Consider the following 22142-nt stretch of genomic DNA (forward strand, 5'->3'; position numbering starts at 1 on the left):
CTCCGTTGTAAATTGATTCAAAGATAAAAATTAAGATGTTTGAAAAAAAATTAAAAAACATTGGTCTATTGTATTTTTTCACACCCTGTATACAAGAAAGTGTCCGAATATGTTAAAAACTGCGCCATTTTATAAGCTTTCCAACCATATGCTACACTATTGAGGTTTAGAAATTCTGTTGTTTGTTTTAGTGGTTTGAATACCAGAAAACAGGGTGTCTTTAACATTTAAAACATAGAAAGCCGGTGTGTATTAAGCAAAAGTTGTATTTTTGTTTCAGCTTTAACAGTAAAAACAGTAAAAACAGTAAAAAAGTTCCCTGTTTTCTGGTATTCAAACCACTAAAACAAACAACAGAATTTCTAAACCTCAATAGTGTAGCATATGGTTGGAAAGCTTATAAAATGGCGCAGTTTTTAACATATTCGGACACTTTCTTGTATACAGGGTGTGAAAAAATACAATAGACCAATGTTTTTTAAATTTTTTTCAAACATCTTAATTTTTATCTTTGAATCTATTTACAATGGAGTGTTTACAACTGATACTCCGTCATTTTATATTATTCTTATTCAAAATTTAATGTAGAACACGAAAATGACATTGTCTACTCAAATCCATTTACAGGTAACTGAGAAATAGCTGTATTAAGTTTGAAAACATAGTTATTTTTGAAAAACATAAAATAATTCTTTGGGAAGCTAATTTTTGGACTTGGAACCTTTTATATGCATCATTACACTGCATTTACTTAGTACTTACGCCAAAAAAATTTTGTAACACTGATGACCAGCCACCCTGTATATGTGTGTGTCCGTGAACACGATAACTTGAGTAATTTTTATCCGATTTTGATGAAATTTGGTTTGAAGGTGTAAGGCGGTATAAACTTGAATGAGTTCGCGATCCAGCATGATCGGACCATGGGAACAGGGTTTTATGGGGGGTTTTATGGGGTAAAAATTGGCTTTTCTCACTTTTGACCCTCAAAACACAAAATTTCCCAACTTTTCTCTAAACCTTCTTAAAGAGCTTAAAAAAACAAACAATTCAGTATATCAAAGTGTTTTTGTACGGTTATTGGTTACGGAGAAAACTAAAAAAATGGTAAATTTAAAATTCCCATGTTATTCTTATGGAGAATATTGTAAAATGTTGTTGTTTGCTTGTTTATGGATATCTTTTGATCAAACTTGGCAAATATATTCATTTTATACTAAGCAATAATTATTTTACTTAAAACACACACTTTATTAGTTTCCTTGTAGCAGCAAACCTAGGTACTCGTTAAACCTAATGTTATTTAAATAGATCAATTGAAAATCAATTCAGCCAAATGGAAATTCGCTTAGGCGTCAGGTTTGCTGCGGCGGGGGTATATATATATATATAGATATATATATATATAGATTTATATATATATATATATGTGTGTCCGTGAACACGATAACTTGAGTTATTTTTATCCGATTTTGATGAAATTTGGTTTGAAGGTGTAAGGCGGGATAAACTTGAATGAGTTCGCGATCCAGCATGATCGGACCATGGGAACAGGGTTTTATGGGGGGTTTTATGGGGTAAAAATTGGTTTTTCTCACTTCTTACCCTCAAAACACAAAATTTCCCAATTTTTCTCTAAATCTTCTTAAAGAGCTTAAAAAAACAAACAATTCAGTATATCAAAGTGTTTTTGTACGGTTATTGGTTACGGAGAAAACTAAAAAAATGGTAAATTTAAAATTCCCATGTTATTCTTATGGAGAATATTGTAAAATGTTGTAGTTTGCTTGTTTATGGATATATTTTGATCAAACTTGGCACATTTATTTATTTTATAGTAAGTTATCAATATTTTACCAAAAACACACTACTTTATTAGTTTCCTTGTAGCAGCAAACCTACGTACTCGTTAAACCTAATGTTATTTAAATAGATCAATTGAAAATCAATTCGGCCAAATGGAAATTCGCTTAGACGGCAGGTTTGCTGCGGCGGGGGTATTTTAATAATCATAATCATTATCATTATGAGATGGGGACGCCACCTAGGTGAGTATTTTTACACAAATATGAGTGAAGGATGAGTGTAGAATGTTGTGAGATGATCTGTGTAGCTTTGTTACTGACTAAGATCAGTTGTTTCATCAGTCAATGATCAGGGACAGCTGGGTCCAGTTTCTTAACTTTTCGCAGGATCGAACCAATGTCCTTTTAATTTTCAGGCCAGCACTTTAAGCGTGATGCTAATCTTTGATATGAAAGTCTTACCAAAAATTAACTTTGACCAAATAAATTGTATTTGTTTGACAACCGATAAACAACGTAATATGTTTCCTTGAAACATAGACAGTTTTAATTGTTATTTATTATGGCAAGTATTCCTAGAAATGTAAAAGAAATTGATGGACTGTGGGGCCACGTAGGAAACGCACCGAATGTCATTGGACATAGATTCACTACCATTACTACTACCAATTAGTTGTAGACAACAATACGTTATGAACCTGACTACCAACTTATTACAGGCTACGAACGTGATACAACACAAAGATTGTGTATATTTCGAGAATTCTCCGGCTGGTTTTTAGAATTTAGATAAGTCATCTATAAACAAAGTACGGTATGATCCTAAAAGGATGTTCAACATCTTGAACTTTTAAGATAACATCTATCAAGACGGCTCTACAATAGTTCCTAACGACTTTCCTCCTGAGCGCTCAAATTCCGTCAACACTCATCACGACGATAATACAGTATACTCTCTCTTATCCGGACATCTTTTAACCGGGACAACACTCGGCATAGCATAAGTGACATCCTCTTAACCGGACAGTTTCCATCAGCACATCGGTTTAACCGGACTGGATCAGCTAATTGTGGATGATACTGAAACGAATTTTCTCGTGGGAAGGATGTGAGGGGAGTTTTTACGCGTTTAAATAACTAAGCGTTTAACTTTCCCGAATTTTGGTAAACTATTTGGGTTAGTTTTCGAGTGATTTGGGGGACTTTGGTTTAACCGGAAACCCCCATCATCCGGACTGACCTCGGTCCCGAGAAGCCCAGATAAAAAGGGAGTCTATGTAAACAAACGTTAAACAAAAGTGGATTTTTATCGGGCATCCATTATAGACCGATTGATTGTGCATTTCCTCATCTGCTTAAATCAAGTCACCTCAAAGACAAGGTCAAGGAAGGATTCCACTATTAGCGGAACATTCCACTTATAGCAAACGACCTGCGGGCGCTGTCCTAGCGGTTCTGTAATTATTGCTTCCTACGCCCGAAGGATTATAATTAGCAAGGATTTAAACTGTCCCAGTTAAGTTAATGATTCGAGTTTTAGAATGATAAGCAGATGCGTGAACAATTTAACTAGCTACAAATTTCAATAGATGTAAGAGCATGACGTATTAAAAACATAAGAAACTCGTGGCATTGTTCATTGTTGTTGTTGTCATGCATAGTTTGGTAAAAGGCATGTTTTAAGCCTTGTTTTAATGGGTCCACACTCACTAATCGTTTGTTATTCTACTCGAAAATGTTCAGCTTTTTCATATCAACAATTCGAGAACAAAATAACAATGTAAAAATAATTACCGGTATCGATATATTATACAAGTAAAATTAAAAAAAAAACCCTATGTTCCATGCATTTAATAAATGCATGTATCTTATTAAGATGAAACTCACACCTACAGCATTGTAGACATTGACCTGATCACTGCATCACAACTCAAGAAGACATGGTGGGTGAAAGGTCAGATGAGGAGTCATGGACCTTGGCCCATCGGTACCTCCTTGGCACCGTGGTACCTTTACCGAGGTACCATTGCACGGTACCGATACCGTAGGATTGGAGGTACCAATTCAAACAAACAGTACTGTGCACCAGGTCTAAGACTTACTCTTCTCTTAAAAGACAGTTCGTAAATGCCTACTACACCTATTTTGTTAGGTTAAGTTATGAATACTGAAGTAAGTACTGTACAGTAGATACCCCATCGAGAACGAGCAGCAGAATGATCTAGGCCGTACAGGAAAGGATGGTCACTGAAATTGGGAGCAGTGCTATGGTTGGGCGTTTCTCAACTAATCTTATGATCCTGAAAGGTTTTCAATAATCGCGAGCCTATTGTATATCTAAGGTCTGAGTTATGGCGTTAGCTGAGAGAATGTTTGGGGCTGAACAACATCGGCGAGTTGAGTTTTAAACACTGAGGTTGCGTGACGTTAGTGATTTCTGCAGAATTCCTACGATAATTACCATTAGAGTTATAGAACATTTATATAATATGTATGATTAGCGAAATTCCTATAGAAAAGTGAGCTATTAGCATGAATTTGAACGGTCAAACGTAGTAGCTCGAAACAGTCCTTAGTTCGAAGTCGCAAGTTTAGTTTGAAAATACTGTAATGCAGGTATTCTCCTCCTGAAGTATTTTAGACTTATTTGTTAGCGATGAAATCAGACAATTCAAATCGTGGTTTAGGCCTGTATACACGTTTTGATTTTTTTTTTTTCACAAAAGTTGTAAAACATGTCCTTAGCCGATAGTTAGGTAACTCAAAGAGATACATTTTGGAACCTTTCAATCATTTCTAGCATTTATATTTTGAGATGTTATTAGAACTAAAAAAAAGTGTATTTACCAAAGACAGCGTATTTTGTGATGAAAATTCTAAGCGTTATGCGATATTAACGATAAGGGGTTTCGTCCGATCCTTGCGATGATCCTTCCTGGCTTTGGTATCTATTACTGATACAGTACTAACATAACGATTAACGCACACTTTTCCCACCTTCCTCTTTAAGATACATTTTACGTTTTTTTTCTAATAAGGGTTTCTTCTTTTCTTGTTCACAGTCAGACGTTTGTGGGTACACGTAAAAATGTTGTTTAGTAATTTAACTTATCTGAACTGAGTTACATAAAATTGGCTTTAACTGTAGAATAATCCAAATTCAGAATTGATTGTATTGGTTGTATAAGCTGTCTGAGGCATTATCATGGTAAAAGAGTATTTTATATGGTAATTACTTAATTACTGTTATATAACCTAAAATTCAAGTTATAAAGAAGTGTGCTAATGCTAAATACTATTTTCTTTTTCATGCGTCATATTTTACGTTTTACACGTCAGGTTTTCTTGTAGGCCTATTCGATAGCACAAACAATTTTGAAAAATAAATAAATATTCCTTATACAGTAAAACGTTTCTTGCCATTCTATGCCACCACATTAATAATCGTTTCTCATTAGGCCTATTAGTTCTAAACCATAACCCAGCACATTGCACACATTCCCTTTACAACTTATATAAGAGGTGTGATAAATAAAGAGGATTGCTTCTAAGAAAACATTTCTACAACATCTCGACATTCACGCGCACTGCCAACTTGTCTGGACATGTTTACAATGCTATCAATCTAGATCGTGACTTGCTAGGGACGTCCAGGACTCTTCAAGGCCGAGTCCTGTGCGATCCTGTCCTCTCGTACTGCATCCTGTGACCTGTCCTTGACCTCAAGGTCACACAACTGTCCCCAGATGAAGCCATTGTTGCACCTCAGCACGCAGCTGATTACTCTTTTGTTTCCTCGTTGAAGTGATTTGCGGTTAATTACCTGCCCAGTAATTGAACAGGGTTCACTGTAGGTCAACAATGGTTGGAAATGTATCACATTGAATATAGATACAGTGAAGTGAAGTAGATATTGGATAGCTAAGTTTAAGATTCCTTTGGACAGAATGTGCTGATATAATAAACAGTTTTCTTACTTATTCACTCACCCTCATGCCAAACTAAAAGGGAAATTTATCTTAACACCCTTTATGTTTCAAGTAGGCCTGACTATAGTATCATGGAACGAAATACTGCTAATAATTTATACTTGACAATGTTCTTTTTACCTAAAAACAAACCCCTATTGATGTACTAATGATTGACTGTCTAACCCAAGGGGTGTGTTCTTGAAGACCAGGCGGTGGGGGTGGAGTTGGAGTGGCTGGGGAGAAGAAACCAGACAACAACCACAACCACAACCACAGCTTCAACCACAAGGATGGTGCAACCACCGAGCCAAGCGTGGCATTCACACCGAGAACTACGCACCCTCTGCGCCAAGCTCTGCCCCAGGTATGTAAGTGAGCAAAGCTCGGTCCCCATCTATATAGTATAAGTATATAGCATAAGTTCAAATATAACCTGATTGCTAGATTTAAGAGGACGGTAGCATTCCAATTTGTGCCACTTTACTCTGGTTGAAAAGGTCTTAGTAGGTCTAATCAAGTGTTGCAAAATCTAATGGTAATTGAAAATTGCCTTAACAATGATCTATATTGTTGTGAGGGTCTTACTTGCTTTTTTACTCTATAGCTGTAGGGAAGAATAGCGTAGGGATGCCTAGTATCAGAGCAAGGTCCCACTAGAAAAACAGGCCATGCTGCAGGATCCATGACGTTACACTAGTGGATAGATTTCATTGATAAATTCATTGGCATCGCCATTCCCATATGTTTTAGGTAGAGGATAACTGACAAGCAATAATCTTTGAATAAACTTCAGCTGATCCGGAATGGAATCGGAATACGGATAATCTAAATCCAGTCTTATTACTCAGTTTGATATTTATTTGTTACTAGCTGTAACCCGCGGGCTTTGCCCCGTTTAACTTCTTAATTTTCAAGATTATCTCGTTCGCATGGCTCAATCACGTCCTGGTTGAAGTTTGTTCGCTACGCTCACTCACCTTTAGGTTGGAGCTCGTTCGCTGCGCTCACTTGCCTTCAGGTTAGCTCGTTTGCTACGCTCACTCGCCTCCAAGTTGGAGTTCGTTCGCTACGCTCACTCACCTTTTGGTTGCAAATTAGCTGTTGTAAATGTAAAAGAAATAATAGTGCTGCACCCTGCTGGTAATCCTTGTAACTTTAATGCTATTGAACATCATAGAACAGAACCATTAATTGAAACAGCTGTTAAGATTCAATAATTCCATTTCTCATAAGGTTAACATGGGAAACTACAGAGCCACTGGGGCGGAGCCCGAAAGGATTTTTGAAATAAGAATATGCCTATATGTTAATCGGGAATGTGAGCTATCATCATGCCAAATTTCAGCCCAATCCGACCAGTATTTTTCGCGTTCACTTGTCATAAACATCCAAACTTTCTCATTTATAATATTAATAATAAAGTAGGATTTTGCTATCTATTTGAGTGTTACCAATGTGTCAAATTACGGACGATGACTGCGCCATTTGCCATTTGCACGTTCAAGGACGATATTTCGTCTCGCCGCTCTATATTATCCACAGTTACATCATGGTGGGTTTGTTGTTGAGCGGCCCTGGGCCTGAAATCGGTCATGTACTTGTTTAGTTCAAGCATTGACTGCAAACCATTCACGTTTTGTAGTCAATGGTTCAAGCGAGAGGGTTGCACTTTTAGGTTCAGTAGCGATACACAATAACATACGTCAAAAGTGGTTGCTTAAACTAAATTTCTCTTATAACAATAATTTTGAATAGTGTAAGCTATTTTCAAGGAGTAATTTTTTGGGTACTTTAAATTTCTATGAATAACTATGTACGGTAACAAATTTTCGTTCAGGATCCTGTTTATGCAAGGTTTTGATGTGTACTCTTGTTCTGTTCTGCATGGTGTAGGCTATCTACTTGTTTGCTTGATATGTTTATTAATCCATTCATCTCTATGGGTTATCGCACATACCAAGTGCTAACCTAACCAAAACCAAACGGAAACATATTTCCAGCACATAGGGGTATTGTGATTGTGGATAAATCAATGTGCAAATTGTTTAATAAATTAGAAGTCAGCGAATGCGTGTCAACCATCGTTGAAAGTTGAAGGTTTCGTTAACTAGCTGTGTAGGCCAACTATTGTTGAGTGGTAAGGTACTAAAATCAGTTAATGATCTGGCCTATAACTTACAGTGAGTCTACAGCAAACCGACACACACTGTATCTGCAGTCAGTGACGGCCTTCTTTACATTTACGTGACAAAACCCCTTTTAGCGAATTTACCATTAGAGAATAAGCTATTACCGTAGGTCTCATGGCAAGACCTGGACCCGGGACCGATTTACTTTTACGTTTTGAGGTCCAAATTTTTCAGGTATTATTCCTGGACCATGGACTTTTGTCCATGGTCCAGGAATAATAAAATAATCATAATAATCAAAATATCATAATAAAACTTGCAACAACTTAAATTTAATCCTATAGTCGAAATTTTTTTACAAAGACATTTTTTATTCAATAATTACTTGTTATAAAAAATTGAAATTTTGTATATGACTTTATTACTAAAACAACCAATAGTAGGTGTTTATTGTCAACAGAGGTGTTTATTTTCAAAATGGCGGGCGCTTAACATTTTATAACGTAAATGTCTCAAAAACGTAATATATAAAAATGTCAACTAATATGTTTTTAAAGGGGATTCAATTACATAATCTGATACAGTACCGGTACCAAAATTAAGAAAATTTGTTCATAAAATAAGGGAGATAACTCTGTTTTTCTCTTTTTTTTTTTGAAAATGTAATCATGACAACATACCAACTGTTACTATGTAAAACCACTGCTAGTGAGCCAGTCAATCAGCTGTTGTATGCTTGTTTACACTGTTCAGCTGTTTGAAATGTGAAAAAATGCATTGTTAAAATGTGATAATAAAAATTGGTCATAAACTCATACGAATAAATAAGTGTTCTTCACAAAAACTGCTGAGTTCATCTTTTACAATGATGATTTATGGTACAACTTGCTTAATAATTGTTAACTTGAACATAGATGGACTTACTTAGTACTCTCTAAAAACAACTCTAACACATAGTTGATCCATAGTCCTCCTTTGATCAACGGAAGGTGGTTTTGGTAGGTTTGTGTTGAGTGTAAAAAGTATTTTAACCGAGAAAACGTTTTCCTCTGCTACTTAAATTTAATACTGAAGAACACATAGTAATTACCTTCCGATTAGGAGGAAAATCTTCAATATTTATCAACTCCTTCCAGGCTTGATAGTTTAGCAGAGATATTTCACATCAAAACAAGATTTAAATTTAAGTTATAACAAAGATTACATATGTTATAAGTTTAAGGTTTTGACTGCTTCCTGAAAGCTAATTGAAATAGGTAGCCTAATTTGAATTTTAGGACAATGTGAGTGTTATCCAACTAGACAATTCCCTTTCCAACATACTGTAGAGTTGGAGAGATATATAAAGAATGAACATAAGTAAAGTAAAACAACCATTGATAAATCGGGCAGTATTTCTTATCTCATAAAGTCCAAATTTAGATACAATTAACTTTTTTCATTCCCAAATAATTTGGGGTTTGACATCAGAAGCTACTGTATATGCATAGGATAGGTTCAAGAAAGTTGAAGTATTCATTGTGTAAGAAGTCACGATGAATACTTTCATATTTTGTGTTAAGCAGGAGCGAGCTGATCTAGTGATGGGGTTTGGGGCTTTGGAGCCAGAGGTCCAGGGCTCAAATCCCGCCAATGACCTATGAATTTTATTCCTGTGATACCCTCTAAGACTAGCCTGAAGTAATATATAAAGCAATTTTGTGGTAGAACCTAATATCCTAGAATGTGAAGGAAGGACATAAAAAAAGGAGGAAGTCAAGTTACTTACAGGACCTGGATAATAGATAATTATTTATATGACATTTTTGAAATCATAGTGCCATAGTTCTTAACAATCATAAGTAAGTATCAGCGCCCAAATAAAAATCAACATCTTTTCCCCCAAATGTGTAAAAAATGTTGCCGTATGTTAAACAGGTGCTTGCTACAACAGCCAAGAACATCTTGCTGGTGGGCTATGGGATGACTCTTGGCTTTCCCACCATAGTGATCCCTGCCATCATGTCTGTGGACCCCCTAACCAACAGCAATATCACCAACACAGCTGGTAACATGACTGACAACATCGTACATCATCACGACCAACTTTACCTCACCAAGGACCAGATCTCGTGGTTCAGTGGGTAACCTTCTCAAGCTTTAATACTTGTTTTACTCAATTCAGTGATTTCTTAACTTGTTGATCGGTAATAGTCAAAGGTAGTGCATTTCCCTTACTAGTGCACCTGTTGCTCAAATTCGAGCAATTGCAAAGTATTCCAGGTGTTATTTCAAAACGAATAACAGTCATAGTTTCTGATTACTTAAAAGAGTCAACTCAAAAATAATGTAATCAATCACTCCAATAAAGTTAAAAAAACTGAAAACGAACTTACTCTAAAAACGAACGCTTTTGTGTGTATCATATGTGTTTACTATGCACAGCTGTAATTAATACAAATTATTCGTCTGTTAAATAGACAAAATATTTTCTTCATAAGAAATACATTGGGATTTTGATGGCCTGTGGGGCAAATCATGAGAACTTTTATTACAAGAATAGATGGTGTCTACACAAAAAATACTTAATTTTGACATATCGTTTGTAAAAATCCGTCCATTATTTATGGAGGAGTAGTGTTTTGTAGAAATCCCCTTCACGTATTATATAAAAGGATATAGTAGCCTAGTATATTCTTATAGTAGTTCGCCTTTTTTTTGGCGTTTATAAAAAAACCTATCTCCTATCTTATTTTTATTTTTTTCCCTTAGGGATAAATTTATGATTATGATAAAACTAGCAGAGTACCCGTCCTTCGTACGGGTTGGTATTTTTTTTTTTTTTTCTTTTTTTTTTTTTTCCTAAGGACGCTAGGCACGAGCCTGGAATTGTTTTTCACATTACTTCAGGCTAGACCTAGGGGTTGCGGCATTATCACTTAGATAAAATCCATTGGTGACTTGGCGGGGATCGAACCCGGGACCTCAGGGACTGAAGTCCCGCGCTCTAACCACTACGCCAGCTCGCTCCCCGTACGGGTTGGTATAGAAGTATAAAATCCTTATTGCAGTTATACTCAAGCTTTGCGTTTGCAATGGGGGAGGACACAGTTTGATAAAGTTTGGTTCTTTAAATTTACGGTATGCTATAAACACATCTACCATCCATAGCCGTGATGTCCTACCACTGCACCTAAACAATAGGAATTGTACCACTCACTGACATGGTGATGAGTAAGAGGATCAGTTGTGTGTAGGTAGTATCAACCTGATCTGTGTGCCGGTGGGTAGCCTGTTGTCTGGTGTTCTAACGCAGCCGTTCGGCCGCAAGCCATCCATGATCACGCTCAACCTTCCGTTCATCGCAGCATGGCTTGTGTACCACTGGGCTAGCAGCGTGGCCATGCTCTACACAGCTCTTGTCCTCACAGGCTTCAGTGGAGGTGTGCTTGAAGCTCCTGTAAGTTCTTAACTCAATTTGTAGGTATACTGTACTCTATTACTTACTGACCTGAGCAAAATGACATTCTATGTGCCAATTGCATCTCGATTTCACTTTGGCTACTGTGCATAAGCATTACATGCTTAACTGTTTGATTTGTATTAAATTTTTTTCAACACTGTCAAAACATGAAACATTCTATTATACCTAGGAAAATTAGTTTAATTACCCTCCAGAGAGCGCACTTCGGTGGAAAAGACCGAAACGTGGAAGAGAAAAGCGGACCGGGGCACCCCCTCCTAGATACTCCTCATGGAAAGGTCAAGCTATGAAATAGCAGTGGTGGGGAGGGGTTAGTTCCAAACTAAATATTAGACAAGGAGAATGGAATCGACCATGTTATACAAAAAGTGATCATATAATACTGTTAGTGAAATAACTATATAATAATTAATTATACTTGAGAAATGCTTATAAGCTGAATGTTGTTGATACAATAGGAAGTGATAAACCACAGCCACCATTAATGGGTTGATTTAAAAAGTTCTACTGACCTTCCATTAAACAGCAGTATGTTTGCATTTCAACCGTCAACCATAGTTTTAGTATTACTGTACAAACCTAAGGAAAATAACAATGTTCTTCTGCTCTCTACCATGCATGGAAGAGATGCTATTCATCCTACTGATGATGCTGCTAAGCCTTAGATTTTAACATTTTACAAACTAGCAAAGAGTCTGGTCCACTTTGTCGACAAAGATGAAAAATTTATATTTTGTATCAAGAATCAGTCATTGAATGCCTCTGCTGCCCCCAGTACATTCTCGCCGAGACGCTCGCCGAGTAATTCGGGCGAGAGTTTATGCGAGGTAACCGGGTACACTCTCGCTTTGTCTCGCAGTCAAAATGGAGGCAAACTTCGATGTGGAAGTAGCACTCGCCACTTGTGCAGTCTCAGGCCCTTTGACTCGTGTAAAAAAATCGACTCCAAACGTAGCGCCGGCGAGCACGAGGTGACGCGAAGCAAGGCGACCTGAGTCAAGGCGAGAGAAGATGAGCGCACCGAGTACTGTCACGCACTCGCCAACGCTCGGCTTGCCTCGGCGAGAGTGTACTGGGGGCATAACCATATTCTTTTTATCACTAAATATTGGTGCGATAAAGGACAATGCTATCTTGGAGAAAAGAGTGAGGATGATCAGGTGTAAGCTTTGTAACTTGTAAATACATATTTTGTATTTTTATAATGTAAAATGGTGCTGTTTTTCTATTAGTATAACAATTTAGATATCATATAGGAATGTACTACTTACATTTTCCTTGGTTTTCATCAATGATTGTACATTTAAAAAATAATAATAATTTGGTTGAAAAGACTGATGTGCCCATAAGTGTCATTTTGGCCGATGCGCCCACTCGAGGACTATAAGTAGTAGAAAGTATTAGAAGTATTTATAGCTGTCATAGGTAACTCTGCCTGAGAGACATTATGGACCAGCTGGTATATGGATCCAAACACTAGCATGCCGTACCTGCGTAATAATGATATAATCTAATCTGTACAGGTGTTGACATATGTAGCTGAGATCACACAACCACATCTCCGAGGCATGTTGTCAGCCACTGCCTCCATGTGTGTTATTCTTGGAGTGTTTCTAATGTTTGTCCTTGGTATCTTGAACCCAACAGTGGTGTTACTTACTGGTGGTATAATGGTATAATCTGTACAGTTGTTGACATATGTAGCTGAGATCACACAACCACATCTCCGAGGCATGTTGTCAGCCACTGCCTCCATGTGTGTTATTCTTGGAGTGATTCTAATGTTTGTCCTTGGTATCTTGAACCCAACAGTGGTACTTACCTGTGGTATAATTGTATAATCTGTACAGGTGTTGACATATGTTGCTGAGATCACACAACCACATCTCCGAGGCATGTTGTCCGCCACTGCCTCCATGTGTGTTATTCTCGGAGTGTTTCTACAGTTTGTCCTCGGTATCTTCCTACCGTGGAGGTCCGTGGCTCTGGTCAACATAGTGTTTCCCATCCTTGCTGTCTGCGCACTCTGCTGTGTTCCAGAGAGTCCTCACTGGCTTATTGGTAAGCCTCAGAGTTTAAAATTAGTACTGTATATAAATTTGACAGCTTACTAGGTCCAATGTTGTTTTTCAAAGCAACCATGAAAAGCCTTCCTAAAAATGCCACCCAAACTGGCTGTCAATAGTTTCATTAATACTTATGAAGTCAAATGAGGCAAACCCCACGGGTAACAGCTAGTTTAGATCATTTATACAATGGCAACACACAATTAAGGGTGCATACCTCAATGCAAAGACTAGAGAAGGTTGAGTGTTGAATGAATGAGAAAGACTCATATTTTAATTACTGTCTATTGTGTGTCTATGGTTCTCAATCCAAGCAATATTTGTTTTAAAACCTGCCTTAAAAGTCTAAGTTCCATTAGAAAACAAAACACGCTTGTTTGGATAAAAAATTACCAAGAACACATTTCTTTATAATTACATTTAAACAAAATCCACCAACCAATGACCAATGCCTATGTGATATGTTTAGGCCAAGGCAGAATCCGTGAAGCAGAACGATCGCTCCAATGGCTCCGAGGCTGGGTGACTCCGGCGGAGGTACAGACAGAGCTGTCCATGCTGGTCAAGTCCATCCAAAGCTCTGCGGCACAGCACCAACAGTCCAAGACCTGGCAGCCTTTTCTCCGTCGCACCTTCCTACGACCCTACGCTATAGTCTCTCTCGCATTCTTTGTTGGACACATGGGAGGCATGACTACGTTGCAGACATTTGCAGTAAGTGTGTGTTTATTTGTGTTTGTATTGGCATTCATTATGGTTTTTGTTAGAGAGCGGTCCAAACCTTAGATGATTGACTTGACTTGTCTTGACTAAATCTCTGTTACTAACGGCAACGTCAATGTTTTGTTGGATGGCATCTGTAACCAATAGTGCAGTGACAAATCCCATTTAGATTCAGAATCTTGTGGTTAGGCAACCTCAAGACTTGAAGATGAGCGCTATAATCACATGGCTATTCCGACTATTTAGGGAATGCTGCAGCCCTTGTATTCACAGCTTGTACCTATTCGGCACACATATGGATCGTGCTATTAGCCCTAACCGCCCTTGCTTAAAAACGCCTCTTGTCACAACCAATAATCATAAAACAAACGATACATGCTTATGTTTTGAAATGCTCTTCGGCATCCTAAATAATGCTGTAGCAGAATCAAAAATCCGTAAAATTAAAAGCTCTACACAAAAACTTAAACCTTGGATGAACAACACTTTAGCGAGTATGGTTAAAGAGAAAAATAAGCTATTTAAAAAATCAGCTAAACAGCCTAACAATCAAATACTTCAACAATCTTATAAAGAGTTCAAAAACAGGTTAATAAATAAAATTAGAACTACTAAGGAAGTATATTACAGACAAAAATTCGAGTTAAATAAAAATAATACGAAAAAACAGTGGAATGCAATAAACGAGTTAATCGGTTGTGAAAAGAATTCGAATCAGAAAATAATACTTACCCATGAAAATGACGTTTTGGTTCAAGATCAAACCGAAGTTGCAAATATGTTCAATGATTTCTTCCTTACAATTGCGGATAAGCTTAGAGATGACATAGTCTCAGATATTGAGGGAATTAGAACTTCAAATAGTGCGTTCGACATCACGTTTCCAACACGAACCTATTCAAACAAATCCATATTTTTCTTTCCTACAAATACAGCTGAAATTAAAAATATAGTTAGTGCATTAGAAGATAGAAAAGCCCCAGGTTTTGATGAGTTAACACCTGTTATCATTAAAAACATCATAGACAGCATAGATAATGTATTGGTCCATTTAATAAATCTTAGTATGTCTACGGGTGTATTTCCCAATATTCTAAAAAGAGCTGTTTTAAAGCCATTGTACAAAAAAGGCGATAAAACTAATCCCACTAACTACCGTCCTATAGCCTTACTCTCTATCTTATCAAAAATAATAGAAAAGATTGTAAAGGAGCGTTTTATTAACTTCCTGAATAAAATTAATTTCTTTAGTAAAAACCAGTACGGGTTTAGAAGTAAAATGAACACAAGTAATGCTTTGTTAGATTTTATGTCTCAGGTTTACAATGGAATAAATCAAGGTAAATGCTGAGCAGGTATATTCGTCAATGTAATGAAGGCATTCGACACAGTAGATCACTCTATTTTACTGTCTCGAATGTATGAAGCAGGTATTAGAGGGATCCCGCTCAAGTGGTTCAGTTCATATTTATCAGAAAGAAGCCACGTAACTAGAGTAGGTGAATCTGTTAGTGAAATAGGTATTATTAAGCACGGAATTCCACAGGGTTCGGTATTATCTGGACCATTATTTCTTATTTATGTAAATAATCTTTGTGAAGGTGTATTCAATGGCAGACTAGTTGCGTTTGCTGACGATACTGCACTGTTTTACAGCAGTTCAAATCTAGAGCAGCTTAGACTAGAAATGCAAGCTGATATAAAGATGCTAAGAGTGTGGTTCACAAAACACTTTATGGTCATGAGTCCTAAAACAAAGTACATAATATTCAATTTGTCTCGTAACCTTAGCTTTGCTGAGCCATTAAAATATCATTCGTTAAATTGTAAAATGGATATACAGTGCCAATGTGCGGACATTGAACAGGTAAATTCAATTAAATATCTAGGCTTAAATGTTGACTCGAAGTTATCTTGGAAAATACATATTGAGGCAGTTAGACAAAAATTATTGAAATACATCCGGATATTTTATATGTTGAGGCCAATCTGTAGGAAAAATGTTTTGAAATCTATATATTATGCTCCGGTAAGTTCGAAAATCGAGTATGGGATTGAGGTGTGGGGAGGAGAGCATATTACTCAAACCTTAAACCAATAATAACCATACAGAAGTATTTTGTCCGCATAATATCAAACAAAACAAAATTCGAACACTCTGAACAATTGTTTAAAGATTTACAAATTCTTACATTTAAAAATTTGTATATTTTTAAAGTTTTAAAAGCTTTCTTTGATAAAAGTGGGGAAGACCGGCACAACATAGGATCTCGGGCGTTGACCCTTCGAAGATGTTTCAATGTGTCAGTTCCTAAACCAAATTCAACAGCTTTTAAAAACTTTTATCTTTATCTTGCTCCAACTTTCTTTAATTACTTGCCAATTGATATAAAAACATGTTTCAACAAAAGACGATTTTGTCATCTCACAAAAATGTTCCTATCCTCCAACGATTCTAATGCATATTATCGAAATTGTTGCCAAGTTTATCTATGACGTGTATCCATTTCCCAATTTATCATATTATTTTATTTCTATATCTTAATGATCAACATATTACTTCTGAACTACACAGTTTTTATATCCTAAATGCATCTAGTTACTCTCCCTTGTTATTTGTACAGTTTTTTCATATTTATCAGGTCTAAGGTATTTAGTCCTATTTTAACAATGAAGCTTAGTAATGTTATTTTTTTAGAGTTGCTTTAGAGTGTAACATTTATTGATGTCGGTGATCCCATCTTTTGAGCTGTTTTTATATGTGTTTTTTCGTAATAGAACATCCCAAACAGGTCTTTGACCTAGGGATGAATTGTTTCATAGTTATAAATAAGTGTGTGAGTTGGTTAATCTAAGTTATTCTTAAGTACTCAGTGTAAAAGCCTGTAAAAAAATATGAAAATATGAAACAATAAAGATTTTCTGATTTCTGAGTTGTCAGCGCTATTTATCTCAATAGTAATTGTGTAATTTTTACTATTTAATTTTTCTACATTTACACATCAGTCCACATACAATCCTAAATATTTTAGCTGCACAAGTTAGCTTGACAATCATAATATTATTTCATTACCTTACCAATTGAGTTGGGGGTGAACACTCAAGATACACTTCAGGAACCACGAGAGGAGATATAGGTAATAGTTAGATATTCTATGGTTCATCTGGGCAGGCCTGCAGTTTGCTTGTGATTGCTATGGGCCCGGGCCGAAAGTGACCCTGCATCAGGGACTATTAAACCCATGAAGAATGAATGTAGATGTAGAATATAAAAAAAGTGTTGTCACCGACTCCAACCAAGATTAGCGATCTCTTTAGCCAAGATCATTTATTACTCCAATGATCAAGGATAGCTGAGTTCAGTTTTGGAAAAATTTACGACTTTTCTCAGGACCTTTTGATTGCCAGGCTATGAACAAACGGACTATCACTGTGTCGATATCCCACTGAGACTGCTTAAGAATATTGGTCCATAGGCCATTCAGTGTTGAGTTATCAGTAACCATTAGTGTGTTTATAGGTGAGCATATTTGCAGAACTGGGGACTCCCATGGACAAGTACATCGCCACCATGCTGTTGGGGCTGGTGGAGCTGGTAGGGGCCCTGGTGTGTGTAGTACTGGTACACTGGACAGGCAAGCGGCCCCTGGCAATGGTCTCCCTGGTTGGCAACACTGTCTGCTTTGTAGCTGTTGCATTCTATGCCAATTGGTACCGCTACAACCAAGATGTAAGTAGCTCTCATGCAACTAAGCGATTTAAATATTTTGTAGGTAGTTTTTGCTGCAAATAATTTACTTAAATAGTTTTGTAATTTATGATAAACCTATTATGATGGATTAAAAATCAATTTGGGAAGTTAATAGCTCGGTTTCCAGAGATTTTGACACTGGCAGCATTGCTATAACAACTTTAACGTGTTAATTAAAGTCCTTGATATATATATTATTAGGTACGTAACGTTTTGTGTAAAATGAAAAGTGAATCGCCAAGTATAGCTTCCATATATGAAATAGTAATATTGTCCAGCTACCAGAAAAAAAGATTGTTGAAAAAAATATCTAGGGGGATCTGGAACTGGCCAGTCTGCTGCACTTTTGAGGAAAATGTAGCCAACTCCACTTACTTTGCTTTACTTTCATCGCAAGTTCAGGAGCTAGAAACCAGACAAGTGTGACTAAAGTGTGGGTGGTGTCGTCCTGTAATCCAGCTTAGGAAGTCACGAATTATTGTGGATATTTATAGACATGCACTCTGGATGTGATAGTCCCTGGTGTAGTGGTGTGTCAACTAGAGTGTAGGCATAATATGACAATCTGCAGTACCTACTATTCTGATAATTAGACCAATTCGTTAATTATAAGGCAAAAATGTGGTTTGGATTTCACTATAAACTGTTCCCTTAGTGCATAATTAGCTCTATGGGCTATTAATTAACAGCTGTGTCCAAGGAACATGTGGAAGGGTTGTGACTTTAGTCACAAACAAGTCTACAAGATTGCGCCACTCATCCTACACGCATCTCCATTCATACTTCGGTTAAAATACTCGTATGGTCGCCATTTCATAGGAAAGTAATGGAAGTATTAGAGTATTTTCTAATATTTATTTATTTATTTATCTATTTACTACATGTCATTACATCATTTTTTGACAGGACATAAAGTCATATACAGGATATACTAAAACTAAGAAATAACAAAAATGTCTTACTTAATTATTAATCTAACTTAACGTCCCTATTTAAATAACATTCTATAGAAAAATTTTTTTTTGTTTTTAACCAGGTCTTCAGGGTGGATCTGAACTGTGTTTTACTATCAATATTTTTTATGCGGAGTGGTAACTTATTGTAAACTTGTGGGCCTATATATTGGGGAGATAAATGAAATTTCTCTAATCTATGGGTTTCAGGCTTAATATAACTCTTAAATCTAGTGTGGTGGGAATGAATGGGTTGGTTCATGAATGAGGAGAGATTGTCTTTAACCCAATTTGAAATTTCTAAAATATAGTGATCATAAAATGTTAAAACCGAAAATGTTTGAAAAAGACTTTTACAAGGAGTTCTACGAGGAACTCGCCCAATAATTCTAATTGCTTTTTGTTGAAGTTTGAATATTTTTTTGGAGTGGCATGAGTTTCCCCAAACCAGAATACCATATGTCATTATTGAAGAAAAATAAGCATGATAAACTATAAGCTGAGTCTTCAAGTCAACAGCTTGTCTGATTGCACGAAGAGAGAAAATACAGCGGTTTAATCAAATTAACAACTTGTGATTTCCAGTTAAGATTTTCATTGACAGTTATACCTAAAAAATTCACATTTTGCTGCAGTGGCATTTTAGATTTTGATGTTGTAATTTTACCTGTTTTATATTGATTATTATTAGAACTAAACTCTATAAGCTGAGTTTTATCATCATTCATAACCAACCCATTCACCTGGAACCAGTCTCTGAGCGCTTGCACCTCCCTGTCGAGTGTGTGTCGCAGGGAGTCGATACTGGGTGCCGTACATAGCACCATTGTATCGTCTGCATACTGAAAGAGTTCCATATTGGAGACTTGAGGTAGGTCATTAACATAGATTATGAAAATACTAGGGCCCAGTATCGACCCCTGAGGCACACCACATGGTACTTTCCCCCAAGTTGAATAAACAGTTTCATTATTTTTTGTTAATTTAGTTCTCTGAAACCGATTAGAAAGATAAGAAGAAAATTAATTAATTTCTTTGCCTTTAATACCAATTTTTTTTAAATTTACCAATGAGGATGTCGTGATCAACGCAATCAAACGCCCGGGACAGGTCACAGAGAACACCAGCTGCTCTCTGAGATCCATCCAGAGCCCGTGTGATGCAGTTAACCATTCTTGCCATTGATGTTTGACAACTGTGCCCTTTTCGGAAACCAAATTGAGTATTGTTTATGATGTTGTTACTTTCTAAAAAAGATCTTAATTGAATGAATATCAATAGCTTTTTCAAATATTTTGGAAAAACATGGAAGTAATGCGATAGGACGATAATTGTCTAGGTTGTTTTTGTCGTTTTTCATAAATAATGGTCTAATTTCAGAATATTTTAATTTATCAGGAAAAATTCCCTGCTCCAGAGACTGGTTTATGAGCTTGCACAAAGGTTCTTGGATAAAGTCTATTACATGTTTAATAACAAATAACGGAATTTCATCCCACCCTGAAGCCTTGGATGGTTTCAAAGAAAACACTATCTTTCTTATATCAGATATGCTTAATTTATTAAATGTAAACATATTATTTTGCTCACTGACCATGAAACTCATTGCCTTTTTTCCATCTGGATTAGATTGAACCTTATTTTTTACATTCAGAAAATTCTCATTAAAACTATTAGCCAATTCTTTTTTTATTTTGTAACTATTCTGTTGGGATGTATTCTCAATTTGATATGGAATTTCATTGTCCTTTTTATTTACGCCCATCTCCTTGTTTTGTTTAGTACAGCCCAAGTGGCTTTAGTTATATTCGATGATTTTTTAATATAATTTTCATTTGACAGTTTTTTAGAAAGGGTAGTGACTTTTTAGAAAATTTTTTTATATGTCTTAAAATAGTTGATAAAGTCTTGGTTTTTGTTCCACTTTGATTCTTCGTGCAACAAACGTTTATTCCCTGCCGAAATTTTTATTCCATTTGTAACCCAATTTTTGTGTTCACTTTTTTTATTTGTGGATTTAAATAGTTTTAAAGGGAATGCATTATTGAAATTCAACAAAACATTTGAAAGAAAACTATTGTAGTTAATGTTTACGTCAAGAGAGGGGTCAAATTGCCATAATGATGATTGTAAATTGTTCCTGAAATTTTCCATGTTATCACATGAAAAAAATCTTCTGAAAATGGATTTAGACTTAGTTAAATTTTTTGTGTTGATTTCACCCAGGCATAATAATAGAGCTTCATGGTCCGAGTCACCTGCATTTATTACAATTTTATGAGCCTGGCTGGTTAAAGATCTATTATTTGAGAAAACATTGTCAATACATGATTTAGACAATGGAGTAATTCTTGTGGGATCCACAAAATGATGTTTTAAACCATGCTGTTCACAAATGTACTGTAATTGCTTTCCTCTGTTACCGCCGTTCAAAAAGTCCATATTATGATCCATACAGATAACAATATTCTTTAACTGTAATTTGTGTGAAATCTTATCTAACAAAGAGTCAAATTTGCTCAAAAAACATTTATCAATATGTATCATGATTTGGAATCCTGTATATTGAAATAAAAAGGGTTTTCCACTGAGTTATCTCAATAAAACTAGCTTCAAAAGAGTTTTCCTCATTTTCAAACTTTAGATCATCTCATAGTTTAAAATCAAGTTCATTAGATACTAAAATAGCAGATCCTCCTCTTTTTTTAATTTTCCTACAAAAATAGTCCCCAACCTTGAATTTTCCTAATCTATTGACAGAAGAGAGTATATTGTTATCAGACAGCCAATGCTCATTTAGAGATATTATTTTGACATTTTTTCTAAGTTTTCAAGAAATAAATTTAAATCATTATAGTTATTCATGAAGCCTTGAATATTCCAATGCAAAATCCAAGGTTGTTTATTAATATTATTTGAACTACTGATTTGTAAAACATATTTTTGTTGCAAGACTTTCATTGGTACAGAGGAATTTATATTAGAACATTTTATGGAATTATTAAAACAATTATCTTTTATTAGATCCCTATATGTACATGCAGAAATATTTTCTTTGTCATAAGGATCTAGTTTAAAGCTGGAACTTTGGAGCACAGGTCACTGACACTATATTGCCCATATTTTCCACTTTCACTGGACACTTGGTTCGCTGGCTCCTTGAGGTCATCATTGGTGTTGCCTCCATGTGTTAAAGGTTGGCAGGTCCGAGGTTGGTAAGGGTAGAGGTCATCCGTGGTACTGGTATTGTCTCCAGATGTAGATTGCACAGTTACAGGAGA

At 36.0% G+C, this 22142-nt stretch overlaps 1 protein-coding gene across 1 annotated transcript in view; it reads left to right on the top strand.

Annotated features, from left to right (window-relative positions):
* LOC129004497 (facilitated trehalose transporter Tret1-like) overlaps nt 1-22142 on the top strand; it is a 41141-nt gene that overhangs the window by 13104 nt on the left and 5895 nt on the right. Inside the window, exons 2-7 of the mRNA XM_054433103.1 lie at nt 5981-6140; nt 9823-10024; nt 11142-11344; nt 13219-13429; nt 13904-14148; nt 17678-17887. Coding sequence (XP_054289078.1) covers nt 5981-6140; nt 9823-10024; nt 11142-11344; nt 13219-13429; nt 13904-14148; nt 17678-17887 — 1231 coding nt within the window. The remainder of the gene's footprint in view (nt 1-5980; nt 6141-9822; nt 10025-11141; nt 11345-13218; nt 13430-13903; nt 14149-17677; nt 17888-22142) is intronic.

The sequence above is a fragment of the Macrosteles quadrilineatus genome, unplaced genomic scaffold (assembly GCF_028750875.1).
Source record: "Macrosteles quadrilineatus isolate MER2022 unplaced genomic scaffold, UCM_ALF_1.0 Scaffold_9__3_contigs__length_116548681, whole genome shotgun sequence".
Lineage (NCBI taxonomy): Eukaryota > Metazoa > Arthropoda > Insecta > Hemiptera > Cicadellidae > Macrosteles > Macrosteles quadrilineatus.